The 24,722-nt window shown below is 43.3% G+C and overlaps 1 protein-coding gene across 15 annotated transcripts in view; it reads left to right on the top strand.

The window, feature by feature from the left end:
* Rbfox1 (RNA binding protein, fox-1 homolog (C. elegans) 1) overlaps positions 1–24,722 on the top strand; it is a 349,342-nt gene that overhangs the window by 15,685 nt on the left and 308,935 nt on the right. For 2 of the 15 annotated variants that reach the window (XM_005391235.2, XM_005391236.2), the window contains exon 1: positions 11,810–12,128. The exons of 11 other annotated variants lie outside the window; for them this stretch is intronic. In XM_005391235.2, the coding sequence (XP_005391292.1) occupies positions 12,042–12,128 (87 nt within the window). In that variant the 5' untranslated portion in view covers positions 11,810–12,041. Of the gene's footprint in view, positions 1–11,805; positions 12,129–24,722 lie in introns of those variants that run through there. 2 more of the 15 variants (XM_013517917.1, XM_005391228.2) reach the window with 2 other exon arrangements.

The following is a 24,722-nucleotide window of genomic DNA, read 5'->3' as shown; positions in this document are numbered from 1 at the left end:
TCAGCTTGATACATTTGAAAACAGTGTAGGTGGGACAAACAATCTTCTCTGCCAAGTATTATTTAAAAAGAAGATGTGGGCTGTGGTGAGTTGATCTCAGGTCAGTGTTTGCATGTCTGAGTATGAATAGGGTCTGAGATTGTACAGTCTGTTTGGCAGGGCACAGCAGCAGTGGGGCTTCTCTGGAAGGATATTTTGGAATCCTTGTGCACCGCCCACAAAGATTTTCTGGGGACTCAGAAGAGTTTTCAGCAAAGAGGCAAGCTTTGCAGTGTGGGCACCTGAGTACTGGTGCCAGCTCCGTAGGAGATTTCCAGGATTCCTTAGTTAGCAAATACATCAGCATCCTTAGTACTGCACGACATGTGGAGGAAAAGAAACAGGATTTGGAACCACACAGGGGTGGCTTTGGCTACTAGACCTGTCACTCCAGTGCCCACGAGTAAGGTTAATTCTCAAGCTCCAACATCATCTGTAGACTGAGGCAGCTACAAATACCAGTGCCATGAATTAAAAGATGAAATGCATTAGTGCTTGGGAGGTGCTGCAAACTGTGCTCGGCGCATAGCAAGTGCCACTAAAGCATATGCTAATGAAATAAAAAAGGAAAAACATGACTTTCATGTGTGTGTGTGTGTGTGTGTGTGTGTGTGTGTTTGTGAGTGCACATGTGTGTGCTATTTTTTACAACTACTTTTGTATTAGTACAGAATCCATTGGTTGCCAGGGATGGAACTCAAACTCAAACTCTCTTGAGCAAAAATGGAGATGTATTGATTCATGGAAGTGGGATATTGGCGCCAGCCAATGGAGAGCAATCATGTAAATGGCTAGCTAGCATTCCCCCTGATAGGCGAATAGATGGCTGCACTGAGATGTAAACACCGAGAATAGGGATCAAACATTTAAGAATGGAGTCAAGCCTGGGAATTTTAAGTGCATTGTTATATTATTTACAGTGTTCCCCACAATAACCCTTTGAGGAGAGTATTATTGCCTGTAATTTACAAGAGAATTAATTGAGATTCAGAGAGTTTAATAACTTGCCCAGAGCAACACAGGCATTGTTGGAGCCAAAACTTGACCTCACACTTGATATGGCTTAAATCCCTCAGTTGAACAATGTGTTGTGTTGGTATTATGATAAGAATTGTTTGCTTTTATTAGTAGATTAAAAACCAGAAGGAAGAAATATATATATATACATTTATATTTATGTATATATATATATTTATATTTATGTGTATATATATATATATATATATTTTTTTTTTCTTAAAGAGTCCTTCCACAAGAGACTGAGTAGCAGGGCATTATGAGTCTGACTCTGAATACAGTGTCAACAGTCACAGGTTATGTGATCTTGGGCAAGTTATATACGCTCTCTGAGCTTCATTTTCCTGAGCAGTTGTATGGAGTCAATGACAGGACTTAAGTTCCCAGGATGCTATGAAGATTAAATGAGCTAATACCCAAAGAAGTTGGAAGAGTTTTGGCAAATAATAAATAGTATTTATGATTTGTTTTAAAATAGTTAAAAATAGATTGTAATATAAGAACTGTAAAGGAAATGAGGTCACACAGGGTGGTTCCGTTTTTGATGTCCCCAGAGTGTCCCAGAAGGACGCTGCTAATCTGGGAAGCTGGAAATCCCACCTGTCAGAGGCCCTCTGTTGCCACCAGCTGCCTGGGCATGACGTTGTTGAGAAACCATCTTGCAGAGGTCAGCTCTTTGGCAAATGCTCCGAGGAGAGGCTCAGCTACGGAGGTTGGCACAGTGTGGTCCTGGGTTCCTTGCAGCTCTGTCTTATTTACAAAGGTCTATTGTTTACCTCCATTCTGTTTGAGCACTGCTGGGTGGGTTCCCTATGATGCCTGGTACCTGCTCAATGTCTGGAGATGTCTGAGGCTGGAGGGGAAATCTCCAGCAGGGAGAGCTCATATCCTGTTCTAGGATGGTTGTTTACTATTGGACAAAGGGGCTAAAGGTTGTTTACTATTGGACAAAGGGGCTAAAGGTTTGGGATTTCTTGGAGACTGACTTGATTTATAAAGTAGAATGTTGGTATCACCCCAACTTGTCTGACCTTCTTTTTACCTCAAAAACCTGACCTCTACCAAGTCATGGAGAGCATCATCTGAGTGGCAGATGTGCATTTTCATAGTGACAAGGCAGGAAATCACACCAGCCTGTTTTCACCTGAGAATAGTCATCCGACCTTCCCACGTGAGCCTGACTTAAAGGATTTTGACTGTATTCATGCCTGTCCTTTATAAAAAGCACAGCACATATTTGTTGCATATGTCAGAATCTGATAGCCATTCAGTGGCCCCTCCTAAATCTATAAATGTGTCTTTGAGAAGCCACTAGCTCCCTGCAATGATAGGTAAAATTTTATGAGTAAAGTGCAGTTTTGTAGGATGAGGGCAAAATTATTAAAGAGCTTCAAAATTAAGAAGCAAAAACCAGCAGGGCATAGTGGCACATGCCTGTAATCCCAGCACTCAGGAGGCTGAGGCAGGAGGATCGTTGTGAGTTCAAGGCTATCCTGGGCTACAAAGTGAGCTCAAGGCCAGCCAGAACTGCATAGCGAGACTCTGTCTCAAAAAGGAAAAAAAAAAGCAAGAACTATTACTTCCGTCTGAAACAGTATTAATATGGGAAAAGTTGGGGAGAGTCCAGTCTGAAGGTAGACATAATGTTTTAGCATTACAAAGAAAAAGCCAAAGGGTGATTCCTTAGCTGCTCCTGACGTTCCTCCTCTTTCTTCTCCCATGACATGCTTCCTGATGTTCCCGTGGGTTTCCAGGGAACCTTAGACTTTCTCCTGTTTGGCAGTACTCTCCCCATTTCCTGAAGGCACAGCAGGGGTGGAGTAGCTCACTGTTCTCCAGGTCTTGAAATTTTCCACTTACTCTACTGCCTTAGTTTGCAGTCTTTGGTCCCTAAAGGTCATCAGAGTAATTATGATCCAGTGAGGAGCTGAGGGACAAGGAGCATAAGAGGCCACTCCGCTTGAGTTGGGTGCACATGTCAGTGGGGACACCACTGGCACATGCGGGTGTTGCATGCCAGAAAAGGGCTTTTCTTGGCAGCTGGGAAGGGGAGGCTGCTATGCAGCAGGGTTCAAGTGGCCTTGGATGGCTGACTGAAAAGCTATACCCACTCTCTTGGCCTTTGCTGCCTAGGTTTGCTTCTTGGAAATGCAATAAATTTAACAATATCTACTTCCTAGGAATGGCGGGGATATACTTCAATGACAGATGTGGTAAGGACAGTGCCACCTCTGGTGCATAGTAAACACTTAATAAATGCAATGAGTGTGGTAATGATGATGAAGAAGAAATAAAAAGAAAAAGTAAATAGTCTCGGGTGAAACCTGACATAAAATTAATTCATAACGGAACCTACCTAACTTGCAGTAGGTAGCAGTACTTTTGGGTGGAAGGGGAGGTGGATAGATAGATGAGTGGATGTGTGTGTGTGTGTGTGTGTGTGTGTGTGTAGGTGTGTGAATGATGGATGGATAGATGCATGGATAGATGGTGGACAAATTGTTATGTGGATGGATGAATGGATGGATGGATGGATGGATAGATGAATGGAGGATGGATAGATGAGTAGCTAGATAGGTTGTGGATGTAAAGATGGATGGATGGATGCATGGATGGCATCTCTGTCATTAAATCAGTTTGAAACGTTGGCATCAAACAAAGCCAAGCAGTTTTCTTCTTTGCAGGACTTCTCAGGTGCTTTTATATGCTAGCAGTCATCATGAGTCTCCAAGAGCGACAAAGTGCAAGCTAAATCTCGTCGACTTACTTGACCATAGGATCCTTTCATAGTGCAGCACATAATGAGGCATCTGTCCCGGGGAGTATGTTTGGGGAGGTGCCAGTCACCTGTCTCGGTGTCTAAGTGGAAAACAATGCCCACAGAGCTCAGGCAGTTCAGGCCATTCAGTAGCTGCATGGAAAACAATGCCCACAGAGCTCAGGCAGTTCAGGCCATTCAGTAGCTGATCATATATAGACAGAAAGGCTCTGTCCCAGTGCTGGAGACTTGTGCTGTTTGGAGCGTTCCCTGTGCCTGACTCCTGCAGGCACCTTCAGCACAGAAAGCAGGAGATGTAGACAGGGAACAAAGGAACTTCTGGGGAGCAGCTGATTATTCATCCCCCATTCTGGGAGTCCTCAGGGAGTATCTGTTTGCCTCAAGCAAGGTCAACTAATTCTCAAACCAGTTGCCATTCATCCCAGACAGGTCAGAGGTTGGTTCCTGAAGCATTGTTGATCTCAGCAGAGATGATGTGCAGGGTTGATATTCTTAGATTTGCTCATTCAGCCAGTCAGTCTGGCTTTCAGAGGAGAATCAGGTCAAGAAGTGCTTAATGAACCAAGAGAAGCCTGGTGCTGCCTGTACCACTGGGGGTTCGGATTTCTAATGATAATCAGCAACCTCCTCACTTACGAGACCTAGTGCAATTTTCGTGGTACATCTTTACAAACATTTTGGGAGGTGGAGCGGTGCTACTGGGTGGGGTGACACAGTGTCCCATATCCTTGGAGTTACCTCTGATCCAAATACCATCATCACCCCTATAAATGATCATATAAACAAGTTGCTAATCCTTTCATTTCAAGACAATAGTTTCTATGCACAGAGGCCATACACATATCCTTTGTGAGCTCCTGCGTACTGATTTTCTGTTCGGAGCAGTTTTTATGGGTTGCATTTGGAAGTACTATTTTATTTAACCAATTAGAGGTTGAAAAGAGTTTGGCTGTCCCTGGTTTGATGCTCCAAACCCACTGCTGCTTGTGCTCTGCTCACTATGACAAATACAGCACACATTTGCCAAACCTCTGCTATGAGCCTGTCTCCACCTAGCTGCTTTGGTATACTGTTCTCATTTAAACCTCTAGAGTTATGATTGGTAATCATATTCTTGTTTCTAAAACCTGAAGCGCAGAAAGGTTAAGTAACTTGCACAAAAGCACACAGCTAGTGCTTGGTGAAAATCGGACTTTTAGTATGGACAGAGTGTGCGCTCTTAAATACTGTGTCATGGAGCTTTCAACCAGGGGACCAGGTGTGGTGTGGAAAAGGTCCAGGCAGTGAAAAGAGTAATGCAACAAGAAGAGCTGATTGTGCTACACACCTGACATTCTGGTAAGCCTTTGTTACGTACCAGTTGGCTTCTCTATATTAACTGAAGCAGTGCACGAGGACGGGTAAGGTTGTGGCTTCTCCTCCGGGGGTATAACTCTTCTGGCTGGGTTGGTGCTCCTAAAGGTGTACTGAGGATCCCACTAGGGTTGACTGTAATGGAGGCAGAGGGGAGCTGCCTGGTGGTCTGGTGAATCTTCCCGCAGACTATGGCAGCTGTTCCTATGGAAACTGTCTGTCTTGGTAATCAAGTTCTGTTGATGTGATTCAGGTGCCATGTTGATACCCTTCTTGGAGGCTGCCACCCCTTTTCTGGGAATTCAGCTATCTCTCTGTGGTACTCAGGTACATCCCATGTCACTTGTTTCTTTTTAAAAATTAATTATACTGGTACATTTTTGAAATACATGATGATCAGACTCATCATAGGGAATTTATACCTGTACGTAATATATCTTAATTCTTTTTTCCCGCATTCCCTTCCCTTCCCTTTAAGCCTCCTTCCACTCCGCATGTACAGAATTTTGTTTTTGCTGTTTTCCTTCCATTCCTTTTTACATTTTTTAAAACATCTATATTCCCTTCCTTTCTTTCTTCCTCCCTGCTCTGAGGCCCACGCTAGGTGCAGCTCTTCCTGGCTGCCTTTTCTCCTACATTAAGTGGAGTGTGAGCACATGCCTGGTGGTGAGTGGCATTCATCAACCTGGTTCAAGCTGCTTCCTCAGTGTGTTCATTCTTGGTGATTTTGTGGGCACTGGAAGCAAGCAGAGAGAACAGCTTCTTAGTAACTAACAAGGCACACTTTGTTGTTTAACCCTGGGCAAGTCATGCCCAACCTCTCTGAGCTTCTGTTGCTTCCCACAGATACAAGGTAATCCTCAAGGACCAGATGAAGCATCAAGTCTATGCCTGGTTCTGAAAAAAAGGCAGAAAAACTAAGTGCTGGAGGAAGAGGTGGGGGGGATAAAATAAAAGCTTCCTTGGCTACAAATACCAGCCAGGTGGACCAAAATGGAACAAATCACTGCTGTTTTAGGACCTTAGCTAAGTGGATCCTGATTGCTGGAGGAAGTAGAGGGGCCGTATGCTAATAGATGGGACTGTTCACACAGGCAGGCAGGTGGGGATGAGCAGAACAAACTCTGCAACAGAGATATTGCTTGGGATGTTGGTGGGGCACCGAGGAAACACAGCAGACAGAGAAGCAGAGACCAGAAAACGAATTCCAGAGGTACATGAAAAATACGCCAAGGAAGGAAATAACAATAAACCAGCCCCCTTTGGAATGCCTCCCAAGTACCAAAGGACACCCATGCACAACATCTCACATCACTGCCACAACACACCTGTGAGAAGAGACAGTTGCTCCACTTTCCTCCTGTAGAGACGAGGGTTCCAGCTGAGCAGGACGTCTTAACCCAGTCCTTGGAAAGGGGAACAGAACCCATATCCAAACGCAGCCTCCCTACCTTTGACGTGCAGGCCTTTCTACTCCGTCATGATGCCCTGGGTCATTTGAGATCACCTTGGAGATACAGGGAGCTCTCGATGATTGGGAGATCCCTTGCAGCCTCTTGACGTCTTTTCTAGTTGATCATGTCTGAAGCATTTGGCAGAATTTCATTTGTTTAGCCACTGGGTACAGATGAATGCATGCCATGCTTCTTCATTAGAGCCAGGCTGCCCTCTTGAAGGTTCCATTACATGTAAACGTTCAAGATGTACTGCTACCCAGCTGGGAGTTAAACACAAATCTAAAAGGACTCCCTGGCAGAAGGCATGGTGGGGTTAGTCCTACCTGAGGCTTTGGAGAAAATATGATCTTTGGACCAGTCCTTGGAAAGGGGAACAGAACCCATATCCAAATGCAGCCTCTCAGTATGATGAGCAAGGTAGGGTTTGAGGAAAGAAAAAAGGAAATATGACCAGCAAAGTAGGGCTTGAGGAAAGAAAAAAGGAAAGGAGGAACATTTCTGCATAGCAAGCACATTTGAAAAGAAACTTGAATTCATGGAAGTGTTTGGCAAAGGCTACTTAGTAGTATGATTTGAACAAACAAGTATTTTGTAGAATGAAGGAGGACATCGTGCATCAAAGGGTGAATCGGGCCAAGTAAAAGTAAAGAATATTGTGAAAGGCTTCAGATACCGTGGGAGGTTCTCTTTCCCACTTTACCTAAAAACAGGGCAATGTGAGTCATTCAGTGATCTATAAATCTGTGTGCTGAGATAAATATTGAAAATAAAAGAAATGCAATTAAATATAAACATTTTTAACAATAAGATCAGGAGGTGACTCTGTTTTAAGACCTTTGTTTTGTTTTCATGGTCAGCCCATGGTGTGACACGCAGGTTTTCTCAGGAAGCAGGCAGAGAGCTGTGGAGATGCTCACAGCAGAGCCCCTGACCTGCGGAGGTATTGGGACAAGGAAATGTGGCCCGGCCTACCTAGATCTTCTGGCCTCTCAAGACACACTGTAAATCTAAATTTCAAAAGAAATGCTGTCATCTTCAAGAATCAACCCATTTTTGTACTGTGCAGATCAGCCCTCCTGGTCCCCCCTATGGTCTGGGTCTGGTCCCTGGGCTGAAACTGGGTCTGCTGGCTGATGGATCCAGCGGTAGGAATTATCTTCCCTGCATGCTTCTTCTCTCCTATGCTCCAGCTCACACTTTGATTTCTGTCCTCTTTGGGGCTCTTACACTGATGCCTAAACTTTGGACCACTGTCATTCACAAAGGCTGGTAGTGTCCAGAACAGTCCTCACACTAGCTCTTACAGTGTGGGGAAGAAGATGCAGTATCTGACAGAAAGCACACACTGTAAGAGGAACGTGTGGATGTGAAAGCTAGAGAAAGGTGGGGAAACTTCATAGGGGTGGGATAGGATTGAACCATTATCATAGGCTGGAAAAAAAATCAAAAGCACAATCCTTGATGGAAATCCCTGGCCCAGCGAAGCTGGCACAGAAAGCAGCCACAGGGAAGATAAGAAGTAAGCAAGAAAGAGGAAAAGGAACAAAAAAGGTCTTGGTGTATTTGCCATGCATTGAAGTCTGACTTCTTGGGTAAAATATATGTTCTAAATTAGGGGTTAGCAAAGCACAGGCTGTGACCATGACCTGGCTGTTGCCCACTTCTGTGCCACCCTTGAGAAAAGAATGATTTTTGCACTTCTAAACGGTTAAAGTATATAAGAAGGAAAATAATACTCCACCTCCTGTTAAAATACTAGGAAATGTAAATTCAGATTTCCATTAATAATATATTATTGAACCACTCACTTATACTCTTAACCACTCATTTACATCTTGTAAATGGATGTTTTTCCATGCTGCAGTAACAGGGCACTGAATAGATGCAACAGAGAGTGTAAGATCTGTAACATCAAAAATATGTGTTGTCTAATTATTTACTAAAGAAAGGTTACCATCCTCTGTCCACGCTGGTCAGACTAGTAAACCCTGCATGGCCTTTCTTTGAGCTTCAATATGCTTGGGAAGCCACCTTTGTTTCCTGTAACTATGAGAATTGCCTGTCTTCTCCTTTCACCTTTTTATTTCATTCCACATTTTTATTATTTTAAGCTACTGCGAATACCACAAGCTGAAATCACCTGCTGGGTGGAAAAGCATTAACCTCAAGCCATGTGTCCCAGCTGCTGGGCGATGGAGATGCTCTGAGAAGGTGAACAGATCCCTTCTAGTGGAAGATCCATGAAGGCAACATCACATCCCAGCAATACAATGCATCTCATTTGGGATAACAGCCCATGTTAGGAATGAGAGGTTTTGTTTAATGGTGCTTTTTTATTGATCTATTTTCTTATTTGGGGTGATTTTAGAAGAAGGATACCTTCAACACAATTTCAAAGTATATGTGCCACAGTCATACAGAAAGATAAAATGTAAGTAGAATCTTAAAAGCAGAAAATATGAGTAACAGTGGTTATGACTGGAGATGGTAGGAACAGGAAAACAAAGGCGTGACCATGCAGGCAGTGACGGACAATTTGATGGACAGAGTTGAAGCTCCTGAGTCTGTGCTTCCTGGTAGGCAGAGAAAAAAAATCCATAAAACAACTCTTTCTTTCAAAGCAGACAAGGAAGATACTTATTATTCTGGAGCAGCAAAAGCTTTAGTATGATATATGTCTTAAAAAGAGAAAAATTACCTTCTGCACATACTATTGCTATGTATCACTAGGTCCTATATTTCTCATTTCAGTCTCACTAAAATCACTCATATCCTATATATGTATGTTTGACTTTATATAATTCTGATTTTCCCCACATATTTGACTGTTAGCCTTTCTTGGTGTAGAGTAAGTGGAGATTCTTACGTTTTGTTTAGTACTGAGGAAACCAAGAGTCTAAATGTGTGCATTTCTAGCTTATGTGACTGAAATAAGTTTCCTGTCTCCTGGCTCAGTGGTCTTTCCATTGCATAACTGTTCAGACTGGGTTTGGTGGAGCATGAGTACAATGCCAGCACTGTGGGACACTAAGGCAGGAAGATCACAAGTTCAAGCCCAGCCTGGGCAATTTAGCAACTCAGTAGGACCCTGTCTCAAAATAATAAATAAATAAATAAATAAATAAATAAATAAATAAATAAATGAATGAATGAATGAATGAATGGATTTGGGATGTAGCTCAGTGTGAAGGACCTGAGTTCAATCCCTAGTACCACACTTAAATAAATAAATAGCCATAGTTTACTGTGCCTCAAGCCTTAACTCCTGAATCACTCTCTGTTCCCCTGAGTTCCAAGGGAAAGTCCACTATGAAACATACCCATCTCCTAACGATGCTTCTGTCCTTGCTGGTAAGTTCTCAGAAATGTGGTGTTGAAAGTCACAGTCCAGAGCTAAAGTTAGAAACAGCATTGGCTGTTGGGTAAGAGGGTCAGTCCACAGCTGTTAGGGGAGATTTCTGAATTGTACAACGTGGCCACTCCGACGCATGAGAATCAATTACAGAGGAACCTTGTCAAGCTGGCCAAAATTCAGCCTTAAATAATTGAATTCTCTGCCAAACCCTGTCCGCTGTCGTTATCTAGAAATGTAATTATGCAGCTAAATCAAGCAACTAAAATTAGTGTAGTGTAAAAACACCTTGGCTATCTAAAAGTGGAGGGATTGACATTTGGATTTAGAAAAAGCCAATAGTTGAATATGCTTGGTGGGGTCTGAAGCTCTCCCAGTTTTGACAAAATCTATACTGTGGGTCGTATTCTGAGAGGGAGGTGGAAGGTGAAAGAGGATGTTGGATTTGAAGGTGATTCTCAGTGGACCTTGTGTCTGGGGTATCATTTACACTATTCCTCTTCATCCAATTTTCTTTTTTTTTCCTTCATCCAATTTTCATACTGCTCTCAAAGTTGTGGGGCTCTAAATGCAACCACATGTGTTCCTGAAATGAAGATTCAGGCACTTTGATGTTGTCTGAGCAGGCAGTATCAGTTAAAGATGTGTCCACCCAACCCTCAGGAGAACAGGGTTTATACAATGAAACTGCTTGTAGCGCCTCTCACACTGTGATGTGATTACAAGCACTTTATGTATCCAACATATAAACCTACAAAGTACGGACTGTTACTGCTTTCCTACTGAAGAAACTAAAGTTCAGAGAGGTAGAGAAACTTGCTTAAGATCACACAGCTGGTACGCTCCCCACTCAGCATAATTCCAATTCAAGTCATCCCCACAGGAACTTATTGACCTCCATAAAGCATGTCCCAAACAATCAATTTGAGTATCTGCGACTACCAGAAAGGTGTGAAATATTTGTTTGACTGTATTTCTCATCCATAGTTAAAATACACATTACATGTACCTTTGATCTCTAACAGAAGACATCTCTGATTAACATATAGCATATTGACCTCTCCCAGTTGAAAGTTCAAAATAAATAATATCTTTACAGTTATACACACACACACACACACACACACACACACACACACATGGATCTGTGTAACTACTACAGAATGGAATGCAGGAATAGGTGTGGTGTCACAGTTAGGAATTGAACTGGAAATGTGCTGGGGTCTCACACTGCCTCCCACAAGCTGTAAGATCAGGAGCAAAACCGCATCCCTACCTTAATTCTAGTTTCTCTTTTGTTACTGGACCTAAGAGCAGCAGCTACTTCAGGGAGCTGGGAGCGCAAAGTAACATAACACGGGTAACTAATTTGTTCACTGTCTCTTCGGAGCCTGTGCAGATATTGGCTGGTGGTAGAACTGTATTATTTACAAATTGCCCCTTTAAAATTGAGATCAGAGCTAGGGGAGAAGGAGAGAGAGAGAGTGAGAAAGCAGGTTGAATAACTTCTTAGTTTATTTTTGATCAGCACCCAGGGCTGCCCAGGTTAACCTACTTAGTTTGAGTTTTATGCAGCAGCTGATAATCATGTATGTTCCTATGTCACAGTTCTTCCCTAAAAAAATCCCCGGTGGACCATATCTCTGTTTTTTTGGCCAAATCCATCAAGGCGACTCTATTATCTCAGAGCCTGAGCCCCTCTGTCCCTCTGTCTCTCTCTTGCTCTCTCTGAGAACTAAATTAATGAAGAGTATTTGGTTAGTCATGTTAGGCAAGCTGCTCCCAAAATAGCACCTTCCATTTTGGTAGCTTCAACTTTGCAGCTGCCGCTTCTCTTCGTTGTCTGGGAAGAAAACTTTCACATTCAGAGTTGCTGATGCGGATTTTCTTTCTTTCCTCTCTCGGCGTTGATGGGCTCTTGGCTCCTGACAGAAGCGATCTGGCTCTCGGCTTTGTATTTCGGAAGAAGTTGGGTCTATAGATTTTCCCCCAAGTCTCCATTGATGTGTTGAGCCTCAGAGGGAATCATACCTCCAGTTAAAGCATGCTGGCGTCCCAAGGAGTCCTCCTGCAGTCCTATGGCGTGCCTATGATTGTTCCAGCAGCCCCATTCTTCCCTGGGCTGATTCAGGTAATTCAAGGCCTTTGCCAGCAAGCAACTTAACTCCAGAGCGCACAGAGTAATAATTGGAATTTTTATGGTTGAGAAAGCAAACACTTTTAATACAGGAAAAAGCCCTCGTGTAGTCAGTGAGAAGACAGTAGGAAATCAAAAAGATGGATCACCCTAATCTGGCTATTGACATCTCTCATGGCTGAATAAATGGTGTACTTGAGCTATATTTGCTTGTATTGATCTGGCTTCTGCTTAACATTCATGCCTTTCCTTCAGGAGGTTGGCCATGGGGCAAAAGATTTGCTCTCCTTCCCGGCTTTCTGAGGGACTCAGTCTCTCAGAGCAGATCATAAGGCAGAGTAACTTAACGTGAGATGACGCAGTTAGGAGCTTTAACCCAGGAAACAGAAGCAGCAGTAAATGTGTGATAATTCGTAGGACACCCCCTCTTAGGTTGTGTTTTCAGAGAAGGCTCCCCCTACCTGAATGTCAGTGGTGGCCCTGAGGCAGGGAGGAACACTTTATAGATGGGTAATTTAGAAAGTTCAGAGATTTTTCTAGGAAGCGCAGATTGGCTGTTTACATTTTGATGACAATATGGGAACGGAGGGCTGAGATGTGTGTTGGATTGGCGTTTGAGCCTCTTAATTCTAAGCAGAGAGTTTTAGTTACCAATCAGAAATGTGGACATTTTCCTCCCTTAGCCTAACTTGGCCTCCCAGTCATAGATATAGTCTTATTTGGTATAGTTTGAGTCTACAGAACATTGACCTGGAAACCGGGTGGCCTTTGGCTGTTGTACTGTCCCATTGTAATAGATTCTGCATCTCCTTTCTCTGGAAAAGGAAAATTATTTACCTTGGACTTTCACTTTGACTTTTGGGCACCCTGCCCTCAGATCCCATGTTTAAAAGCTCTACAATTAGCTCATGAATGAAGCTGTTTGGGAGGCCTCTGGTCAAACACTGTTCCTTCTTTTCTGAAAATAGCTGTTACCTTTTGTTTACAGAAAGAACCTGGGTGATTAGAGCCATACAGGGGTGATTTGCAATAACAACCAGTCTTATATCCCAGATATGGCTACTGCTCAGTTTGGAGGATTTTGTGTATTTTCTGTGTTATAAATAGGTAGGCCACCTGGAGGATGGTCCTTCACTATGTAGAATCCAGTCTGTCTCTCCTGGCATAGGCAGGCTGGTGTGGCAAGACTGCTGCTTTTGAGGTGGAACTCAATGCTCATTTGGGGAGTAACAGGCTTTTTGCTTCTATTGAAAATTTGGGGTGAAGGTCAGTGGCTGCAGTTTTGTCAGACCCTCAGCCACCCCATCCAATAAATAATTACAAGCAAATCGCGCCCTTCACTCTATGCTGATTGATGCTGAAATTGCTTTTGAAAGTTCTCATAAGTTCCTGTTATAGATTAAGTGCCGTTGTAGGAAAAATAACGGCACCCACTGAAATGGGTGAATGTAATCAGGTTTAATGGACTCAAGAGCTTGTTGGGAATTAAATAACTATCGATTTGCTGGAATGTTGCTGTCATTACAAAATGCCACTCTGGACATATTACCCCAGTGATAGATGGGAAGAAGCAGGGGCGAGCTGAGAAATTGGGGAGGCCCTATTGCTTCTTCCTTTGCAGAGCAATCCAGAAACATATCCTGTTACTTTTGGACACAACACATGATTTTACTTGCAAACCTTAGCTTGACGCTACTTGGATTTCACAAGTGATGCCTCTGGGAAGTTGTGACCCATCAGTCAGGAGAGCATTTTACTGAGGCACCCCCACGAGTAGCTGTTGCAAACACTTCATCTTCTCTCTTTCGTACCCTTTGGAACACCCTGGAAGGCTGTGCGCAGACACTAATTTTTATTCCGGTTTGCACATGTAGCCCATGTTATTTATACATTGGAATCAAGAAATAACAATTACCCCACTGTGGTCATAGCTGCATGAAGAGAAGGAGTGAAGTAGGAGAGAAAAGTGTAGCCATCACTCTCCCTTCAGCTGCCTGCCCGCTCTCCCAGCTGAATTTGCCAGGTTGCTAACCACATTCCTGACCTTGTTGGTTTCCTCCCAGCTCAAGATGCAAAGTGCTTCCTATAGGGAATTAAGGTGCCATCAGCATCTAAATAATGTCATCAGGAAGTCAATACTATTCTGCAAAATAAACAGTGTGTGTTCTACCCTTGGTAGGAATGTCCCTGTGTCGAGAGCTGTGGAGGCTTAGCGGTTATAGCCACGCGGCAGAGCTGGTAAGGAGGCTTTCAAGGCTTTCCAAACTCAACAGCCAATGACTGTGGCTAAAGTGCTGCTTCTTGATAATACTCTCAAGAGCCACTTTTAAAATTCAGATGAACGTTGCCCCAGTTTAGTCTGCTCAGTTAAATAAAAAATAATTTATACATCATTTGTTTTACCACTTTCTAAGAGAATAGCTACCCACCCCTGCAAAGAAGATCAGTGAAGGTGTCTCCTAATAGTTCTGCGAGGCTACTAAGGCAGAAGCTTTCTCCAGGGAGCTCAGAGCTGATATGAACCCTGCTTTCCATCCTCTGCAAAAGCTGAAGTCATTACGAACCCATTATTTAGTATCTAAACTTACTGGATATACAGCCATATAGCTTTTTCCTCTAGCCATGTAGAGAATTATAGATGAATATAGAGGATTGAGCTGAACCGATTTGGACTGTTGTGTGGTTAGTAAGAAGCCAGAAAGGAAAGATCAGCATTACAAAGTACACTGTGTAGACATTTATCCTTTCCACTTGATACATTTATCCTTCTCCCATCTTTGTATTTTTGGTTAAAAAGAACAGATACATGTTCCTTTTTCCTTACTTTTAAATTTCCAGTGATATCTTGAGTGATCTGTGAATTGTCTGACCTGCTAACAGAAGAGGTCAAGTCACTTGCCAAAGTCATTCTTGTGTCCAGATTCTGCCTACAGAGCCTGCCTAAATCATGGACCATGGTCACACAGTGCCAGATGATAGAATCAAGACAATCATTTTACAGTTGCTTTATTGGTTTGATGAGTGGTTGGTTCTACTGGGCACTTGGCTCTATGCTGCAAATTTGGACCTATGTGCCTCTGTCTTGATATCTGCCTCCTCGTAAATTATGCTTCCTACTGGACAAGGTTCTCTCTCTTCCAGTTCTTATGCATAATGTGTCAGAAGATAATGCTCCTGGACAGAGGATGGTATGAACAAAGCCACGTCCACCTCCTTGTGCATTGGTGCATGTGGTGATCTACTCCCTCCACTTTCCCTTCCTAGGAGACACTGTGCTAGGCACCCGGATAACAGAAATGACATTCAGAGTCACTGACCTCTGGTTCCATAGCCTTGTGAAGAAACAGTAGATAAACTCCAAACTATAACAAGAAATATAGGAAGAAATGATAGCAAATATTGAATAGTTGCATGCGTTAGGTGCTGTACTGACCACTTAGATATTCCATCTCATCTCTATGCATAATAACTGCAATGACGTTGGCTGGGATTGGTTACCCATTGCTTCCCAATAATTAGAAATTTCACAAAGCTCTGAAACTCACTTTTTAAAAACGTGGTACTGAATTTCATTTGGGAACAAGGTTTGACCTGAAATGATGTACAGCTATTTATAGACTTTCTTTATCTCAGTTACTGTGAATATTCATATATTTTGCTGTGGGAATATTTATGTGTTTGATTTTAGGGTGTTATCACAGATTCTACTGGGCATTTTACATAAGCAGTGTTTTTATTGAAACACCCATCTGAAAAAGAAAAAAAAAACTGAATAAAAAAAAAATAAAATGGGTGACTCTGGGGTTTGCAGGAATCCCAGCCTTGTGTGATAACCCTTTTTCTGCATGTAGAGAGCCTAAAACCTTAGGGAAAGGTAGCTAGGCAAGGGTCAACAAGAATGTGCGTGGGAGAGCTGAGACTTGGACTGAGGTTGTTGGACTAGTGCCTTCCTCTTCCCCACCAGTCTTCCCTAGGATTGAGGCCTGTACAGGGGCTGTACAAAGGATAGAAGAGGGAGAGCTCAGGTATTTCTTCGAGTTGAGAAGAGGATGGCTCCAAGAGAGGAGGTCAACTTGGAGTTGAGCTGTGAATCATCAAATGTATATACCGAACCAGGAAGGAGGAAGAACTCCTCAGCAGAATGGAGAACTTGGTGAATTGATTGTGTTGCTATGAGATATTAACTGAGAGATATTGAGAGGTAATTACCCATCCTGTTGGTACTGTAAGATCAGACAGTGCTTAAACATAAAATCTCAAAGGTGGAAAAACCTAAATCAAAGGACCTGGGGCAAATCTCAGAGACGCTGAATCTCTGTGTGCCTGTATAGGAATGGGATCTGTGGTGCTCTCCTACAAACCCAGTAGATGATGTTCAGTTTCTTGGATTTGTGCCCCGTTTACCCTTGACCATCCATTCCCTGATGAACAATAATTCTCTAAGGGTCCAGTGTTTTCCAGCTTAAACTAGACAGTGGCAGAAAAATGCTGATTAATGCTGCTCTGATATGGGCAGCCTGGTATAAACACCCTGCTTTCTATATTTTGAATAGAAATCAGCTCCATTGAATTTGGCAATGCAATTTATGAATGATACACATCCCCATACGTAGTGATGCTGGGAATTACTGAAGTGTTGATTTTTACAATGCACAGGGAGGAACTGTTTTGTTAGAAAGGTAGAGAGATGGTTGGGAGGCTTGCAAGTAATTTGGATGTGTTTCTGGTTAGACTTTAATAAAGCAACTTGTTATGCTCTGTGGTTGTTGGAAGCATTTTCAGTTCTTGGTGTTGCTGCCCTCCGATGCTGCCTACATGTTCTGAATATCTGTTGATTGGGAAAGACATCAGCGTGGATGCCTGGTAGAAATGCTGGTGGTGTCATTTGCTTCAAGGCTGCTCCATCTTAGTCACTAAGTGACTTTTCTGTACTGCCAACAAGGCCATGTCAATGGCGGACTAAATTAAACTGTCAGAGAGGTGGCAAAGGGAATTTGGAGTTAAACAGGTCCAGGTTGATATATTGGCTCTGGCATTTACTAAGCGTGTGGCCTTGGGTTTGTCGATTAACCTCACCAAGACTCAGTTTCCTAGGGTAAAAAATAAAAGCAGGAATACCTACCTTGCAGAGCTGTTGTGAGCTTTCAGGGCAACTCATTATCTCCCCATTCAGCAGTTACTTATTAAGGACCTACTATGTGCCATGCTGAGAACTGAGGGTGAGTAGTCAGGTGAAAATGGATGCAACTTGAGAACATACTTGTAAGTGAAATAAATCAGTCTCGCATGTATAAACACCATATTGTCTCCCTAGTGTAAGAAGCTGAAAGAGTAAATAAGACCCAAAATGCACAATAGATATCATGAAGTGGGAAGAAAATATTCAAAAGGAAAGAGTAACTGGAATGGGGGAAAGGAGAAAAGAAGGAAGGGGAAAGGAAAAAAAATATATATATATATATACACACACAAGATAGTTAAGATAGGTACTACTAATTGCTATTAGTTCATTAACAGGGTAAGTATATGCCTATACTGCTTGATCAGTTTTTCATGACTGTATCTTATATTATGAGCAACTACTTTGAAGATAACAATGTGAAATGTAGTGAACATTGTTACTCTCCTACAATCTTGTTTTGAAATTTTATACCATTGCTTTATTGTTTATTTTTCTTCTCTTTAAAATAAAAAAATGCAATAGGGCATGGTGGCACATGCCTGTAATCCCAGCACTCGGGAGGCTGAGGCAGGAGGATCATTGTGAGTTCAAGACCAGCCTGGGCTACAAAGTGAGCACAAGGCCCGCCTGAACTGCATAGCAAGACCCTGTTGCAAAAGACAAAAAAAAAAAAAGGAAGTCAAGTTCACATGATAATACATAGAAATAGAGTCTGGTATGCATGAATATATGTACAGTTTTTCAGTGATAGTCTGGGGGAGAGAAAGAATATAGGTATTTGCTAAGGACTATTATCTGCAAGTGCAAACATCTAACTCATATTGGTTAGAGGGGGAAAAATGAAAATATCCAGTTCCACCAGGTGCAGGCACAGTTGGATCCAATGGCTCTGGCAACCCAAATGCTGTCTCTGCACATGTCTGTATCTACTTGATCTCTATTCATAAGTGCACTGTCACCAAGTGGTGGCAAACCCAGACTTGCACCTCCACTCCTCTTAGACAGTCTCTTCCCTAACTGTCCCAGCAAAACTTCTGCTTGGCAACCATCATGACTGATCAGTTAGACCATGCCTCTCCCTGACCCAAGAATCTCTGTCCTGTCTACCTACTAGCTGGAGAGCAAAGCCAGCCCCATTTGAGTTGAAGGATTATGAGTGTCAGACAAATTGGGGTCATGATGTAGGTGCCAGGTGGGTCAAAACTCGGATCTCATTGTTAACAAGAGCAGTAGTATATGCTACTGCAAAGACTGAACACAAAATACCCTTTCTCTCCCAGGCTCTATATTTACCACCCTGGGGAAGCCACTGGTTGGTTGAGATCTCACTTATCCCTGTTGTCATGGACCATCCTCCCCAGATAGTTGTCCATCTGCCTTTTCTATCGCTGACCAAGTTTGCCCAGGGATGCGGCCGTCTTCTTCAGTGTCTCCTCCCCAATCCCAATGACTGTAATGTCTCTCCCTAGAATATATCTGGAGCAAGCCTACAGTTTCTCAGACTCAAACACCACCTCTAGGTGTGTCGAGGAGATCCAAAAGGGACATCCAACACTGTAGTAATTGGGGCAAAATGAGGTATCTCTGAACAGGCAACCAGGTCCTTGTATATTAACAATATATAAATAAACAGAAGAGGGAAGAAAAATCAGAGTGTTGTAGTTAAGTTTGAAATAACGTGGACGTCATCATTCTCAAGCATTTGGACTTACCCAGTTCTTTTTTATAGAAATGTACTTTTTTAAAAATTAAAAGATTAAAGGGACACTGTCAATCTCTTCTGATTAATATCAGTCCTATAAAAAGGATTGTTTCTGTAGCAGCCATCTGTCATTTTGATCATTTTAAAGGCGTGCTATATCAGCAAGTATGCTTTTTATAATGTGCTGGCACAGGGTGTGGAGGGTTGGAAGACCTGCGGATTTCACACTTTGCCTTGCTGCTTCGGTGTTCAGCAATCTGAGCCTCTGGTGGGAAAGCGGAGCCCCCTCTCTGCCTTTTAAAGGTTGTTTTGGGTAAGTGCTTTGCCTGGGTGATTTATGATCGAGATACTCACCCCTGTTTATGTTACTCTTCTGTCTAAAGATAGACCTCTCACACATACACATCCCACCAGCGCACATGTATGGCCGCATGATTCACTGCTGAGCCCAACAAGGTATCCAGAAACGTTGCACTCCAGACTCAGAAAGTCTTTTCCTCTGGGCACCTGGGGCTGTTTTCTTCAGTCATGTGCAGTTTCTAGATTGGGATTTTCAGACTGGTAAATGTAGGAGGCCTGGCTGTAACTCATTCATTCATTCAAATACTTATTGATCAGGTGTTCCATATCAAGTTCTCCTCTATGCCGTGGAGGCACTGAGGTGACTGGGGTCCAGGCTCTTTCCTTGGGGCCTGGTAGAAGACCAGGCCATCTGCATAACAGTCAGAATTCTTGGGTATCCATCCTACCCACTGGATCCAATGTGATGTCTTTATTGCTTTCAGCAGCTTGAGCATCAAAACATATTTAGCTATACTCCCAAAAAGGTCATTCCTAGAGATGATTCTCCATCTTTTCTAAAGGATATAGCTTCTGGTATGTTCCAGGGGACAAAGGTCTTATTTTTTGTTTTAAATGTTATACCAGGGATTGAATCCAGAGCCTTTGTGCTGAGCTACATCCATAACCTCTTCATAAAAATTTTAATTTTGTTTTGACACAGGGTCTTGCTAAGTTGCTCAGGCTGGGCTTGAACTTCTGGTTTTCTGTTCTCGAGGTGGGAAGATAGTGTCAAAAGACTTGTCTTAAGGGGTGGCCCCCTCTGTACCTGCCCTTTCCAGCCCTGCATCTGACTCAAGTCCAGCAGAGTTTCACTTGCTGCTGTCGGAGAAGGTGGGCTGTTCTTCTTCTCTAATTTACATTGGTTCCCAGGGGTATGGACAATTTAGGGACTGAAAAGGACAGTAGTGTATATTCCCCGTTTTTTTCAGGAACTGATCTCTGGAGAGCCATTTCTTCTCATCTATGAGGGAGCAGAGTGAGGTAAAAAGCAGACAGAATTTAGAGCCACAAAAGCTCAGTATGAACCTGAGCCTCTGTGGGACCCTGGGTAGGTTGTTTGACCCCTACAATCCTCTACTATCTCGTCTCAAAGTGGGAGTCTGTTTTTAGACCAGATACCCTCTACTTCCCATAGTCACTATCAGGATTCAAAGGATTGACCACAGTTGAACCTTGGCAGTGGACCACTGTGCCACTCAGAGACATGATGTGATGTCTATGGTCTAGGTTTTCCACTCTGGTAATCTGAATTCCACTATGGTTGATGTGTGATGTGGGGCTTCAGCCATTCGAACCATCCCTGTTTGACAAGGGGGAGCTTCCACAAGCCTTTCCAGGGGGCCTTGAGGACTGGACAAACAGCCCTTACACACTGTGGAACACAATCACTCATGGCTTGCTGATGCTCTGTGGTTTGTAGAGTCCCATGCTGTGTTGATTTTTTTTTTTCCATAAAAAAGTATGATTCAAAAATTAGGGTGAATATTTAAATTTTAAAGAAATTATTACAGTAAAAGACACATTGGCATTAATCCCTGTCTTGGTTATTTTTTTCTCGTTGCTGGGACAAAATACCTGACACCCAAAATTAAGGAAGGAAAGGTTTATTTTGCTTACAGTTTGTGGAGGTTTCAGTTCATACTTGGCAGATTATGAGGCAGAGTGGCACATGGCAGAGAGCTACAGCTCATGGTGGCAGAACACAGCAAAAGCAACTACCAGGACACACTAGGGAGGAATGGGGGAGGAATGGCTTCAAGCACCCTTTTTTTCTCCCTTACATATGTAAACTATCCACCCCAGGGCGGGTGCAGTTCTCACACCCATAATTAATCAAACTTTAAAAGCCTGCCCCATGGCCTCATGTGGCTTTGGGGGGGACACACAGACATAAACCATAACAATCCCCCTCAAAATACTGCCCCTTGCTTTAAATAGTTTACCCCACTATTCCTGCCACTTTCTGAAGCAGTTCTAGAAGTCTTCTTTCATGGGTGTCTTTAGTTGTGCTGTCATGGCTACAATGATGTCCTGAATTGATTCAAAACACAGACATTTTATGGTCATTTTGACTCTAGGGAAGAGCCAGAAGTCACATGGCACCAAATCTATTGAATAAAGTGGATGAGGACACACACTGATGTTTTTATAGGCCTTCTTTTCCCTTGAGTGGCACTTGGCATCCATGGTCACTGTAGTTTTTATCATGCTTCCTAAAGACACTAAGGAAAGAAGACTTCCAGAGCTGTTTCTGAAAGTGGCAAGAATGAGGGAATACACGTGTTTAAAGAGAGGGGGAATATTCTGAGGAGAATCCATGCAGTGTGTTTTTCATCGTAATATATTTTTAAAACTTCAAACATTTACCGTGAATTTCCATCACCCCTTGAATATGGAGCTGCTCTGATGACAGGATGGGTATAGTCGCATCGCTTCACTCCTAGTCTCCATGGAGATTTCTGATGACCAAGGATGAGTTTGCAGTGATGCTGGATAGTGCAGTGCAGTCTGGGAGTGCTGCAGAGAGGAGTGGCTATATGGTCTTGGAGTGTGACATCTGGGTCCCTTGCCTGGGTGCTGGAAGCCCACTGTCTCCCTCCTACTCACTAATCCTTCTGTCTGGGGAGCTTTAAGTCAGAAACATGCAAATAAATGCTCAGGGGTCCCAATCGTGTTGCAATCTTGTTTTTTTCCCACCTGCTCCAACAGAACACATTGCAACTGGGGAGCAGCTGGGGGAGAGTGTGCCATATATGGGAGAAGGATGCCCTGCCCCCTCCCTTCCATGTGGCCACAGGCTTCTGGGGACAAGCTCTTTGGGACCACCCACACCCCTGTTCCACACAGCTCCTGGCACACTGTGGATGCTTAATAAATGTTAAATAATAAGAATAGCTCCCATCTGTCCATGCCTGGTGGCAATGAGGATGTGTGAGTGCCGACTGGCACCGGGTGGCTTGTGGAGAGCCTTAGAGGGACAGACTGAAGCCCCAAGTCACTTGAGGTCCTGGGGTATACAGTGGCTCACCAGACGTGCTACAGATCAGAGTCTGGGTACATGCACAGTCAACTCAGGTACCTGCGCTGAACTTCTGACCATTTGCATCAGCGTACGCAAAGCCTGTGTACCCAAAGGGTGCTGGATTCAAGAACCTGTGTTGACCAAACATGCAAGGGCTTTGTTGAGCCTTCAGAGGATCTGCCATCTGAGTAGAAGGCATCATAAACCCATACTTTTGTTACTTTCTTGGAAGAAAATTCCTACTGTGGCTTTTCACATTTAGTTATAGAAGTGATAGCAGTAGCTGCTTGTATTCAGGTATTTATTGTGTAGCGGGATATGTATGAAGTAATTTCACCTACAGCATCTCATTGAAGAACTGTATTCTGGAGAGGAAGCAGAGAGTAGGGATACTGGTGTGGGCTTGGGGACAGATCCCTATCTGTCTGTCTCCAGTGCTGCCTGCCTATCTGATGCTGCAGGTGATCTTGGGTGCTGCCTGCTCTCTATGTGACCATGGACACAGCTCTTCCTTTTTCTGGTCATTATTTACATCCTTGGGTGGTTGCTAAAGGAACTAAATCATATGCGTGCCACAGCAATTGACACACAGAAAGCCTTCAGTGAACGTATTTGCAAGTTTATTGCTGAGTGCATTGCGGTCCCGTCATAACCCATAGCACCTCTGTGACTCTGGGATCACAGCAATACTGTGTGTTTACTGCACATGAGGCCAGTACTGTATTGGCGAAGAGCACAAACCTGGAGCCAGGCTGCCTGGATCAGAATCTCAGCTTTGCCTCCTTGGGGAAGTTCCCAAACCCTCTGCCCTGGAGTTATCTCATCTGTAAAATGGCCGTATTAAAATTACCTGAGGGTCAGTGTTTTCCTCTGTGGGATGGAGACAGTGCTAGTGTCATTTCTGCGAATCAGTGAATCGATCCTGATAGTACTTGTAATAATGACTGGCTCAAAAAAGAAGGGAAATAATTATTATTATCTAATTATTATATATTTTAAGTTTTTTATGCATTACTGTATTATGTATATTATACAATCATAAATATATAAAATATATTTTTATAACTATGTAAAGCCATATATACCATGTAGTTGAAGCCCATTTGGAGTATCGCTTATGAGATTATTATGTAATTACCATCCAGCATTATATAACACTATGTAATAATAGTTATATAATAACCATTCTATATAATAGAAGATAATAATTATTATGTCTGTTATTGCTATTGTTATGATTGTTTGTCACTCCCTTGAGTAGTTTCTTTAAAATATTCCCAGCCCTCTGAGCTGTTCTGGAAAGACTTATTTGAAAAAGAAGTGAAGCTCAACCAAGTGAAGTCATGAGTCCTCCCTGTTGGAAAGGGAACAGCCCTCTCTGGGGCCACGCAAGCCTGTGGCAGCTTTGGTGGCGTCCCCACATGCTCTGTGGGGGAGCCACTCTGTCTCTCCCCCGTACAGCCTATTCTGAGCAGGAGGCTAACACGATTTTGTGCCGCTGTCATTTCCCATCAGTTTTTCTCCCTGGGTCTTACAGCTGGCTGTCAGGAGGGCTTGTTCCTTAGAGGAAAGCCTTGGTCCTTGGGGATGGCTCACAACAGGAAGAGGGCCCTTGATATAGGGCCAGGGGTTATGGCAGAGCCAGGGTCCTTGTGGCTTTGTTTACAAGACCTTCTTTTTTGGTTATCTGTGTCTAGACCTTTGGAAATGCACTTTCCACTTTCCCTTTACACACAAATCAAGCAGTGTTACTGACACACACTCTCTGTCAAACTTGTCAGTTACTCCAGGGGCCGAGGACAGCTTGCAAGCGATGTCTTCCATTGTTACTGCGGCGGTGTGTTATTTCTCCCTTCAGCAGCTTTGCATTTGTTCTGGTGAGAAGGGTAAACACAGAGGTGCCTGCTCTCCGGGAGGTTGTGATGGAAAATGTGAAATTGACGCAGACCATCCGATGACCGTCTTAATAAGGCTGGCTTCTTGGGCCTGAGGGCAGCCCTGTATTCAGCTGGTAGCATTTTCCGGGAATTTGGGTGGGGGCTTACTGGCGCTAATGAGCTGGGTTTGTTTCACACCTGGTGTTTTGGCAGCCCGCTCCCATTGTGACTTAGCAGAGAGACTTGGTTTTGCTTGCCAGAGGGTCTGAAACTGGCATGGGGACCCAGCAGATGCCGTATGTGTTCACCCATCATTCAGGATACCAATCAGCAACTCAGGCTGGTCCCCATCTATAGTGTGAGAGACCATAGGTTCCTCTTGCTGCGTATGATTAAGCCATCTGGGAATGAATGTAAAGCCGTATATGGCGAAAGTGATGCAGAACATATGGGTCTCTCTCTC

Source organism: Chinchilla lanigera, unplaced genomic scaffold (genome assembly GCF_000276665.1).
Source record: "Chinchilla lanigera isolate Chin_1 unplaced genomic scaffold, ChiLan1.0 scaffold00041, whole genome shotgun sequence".
In the NCBI taxonomy this organism is placed as follows: Eukaryota; Metazoa; Chordata; class Mammalia; order Rodentia; family Chinchillidae; genus Chinchilla; species Chinchilla lanigera.
The sequence above is the reverse complement of the archived record's forward strand: the minus strand, read 5'-3'. Positions and strand labels throughout refer to the sequence as shown.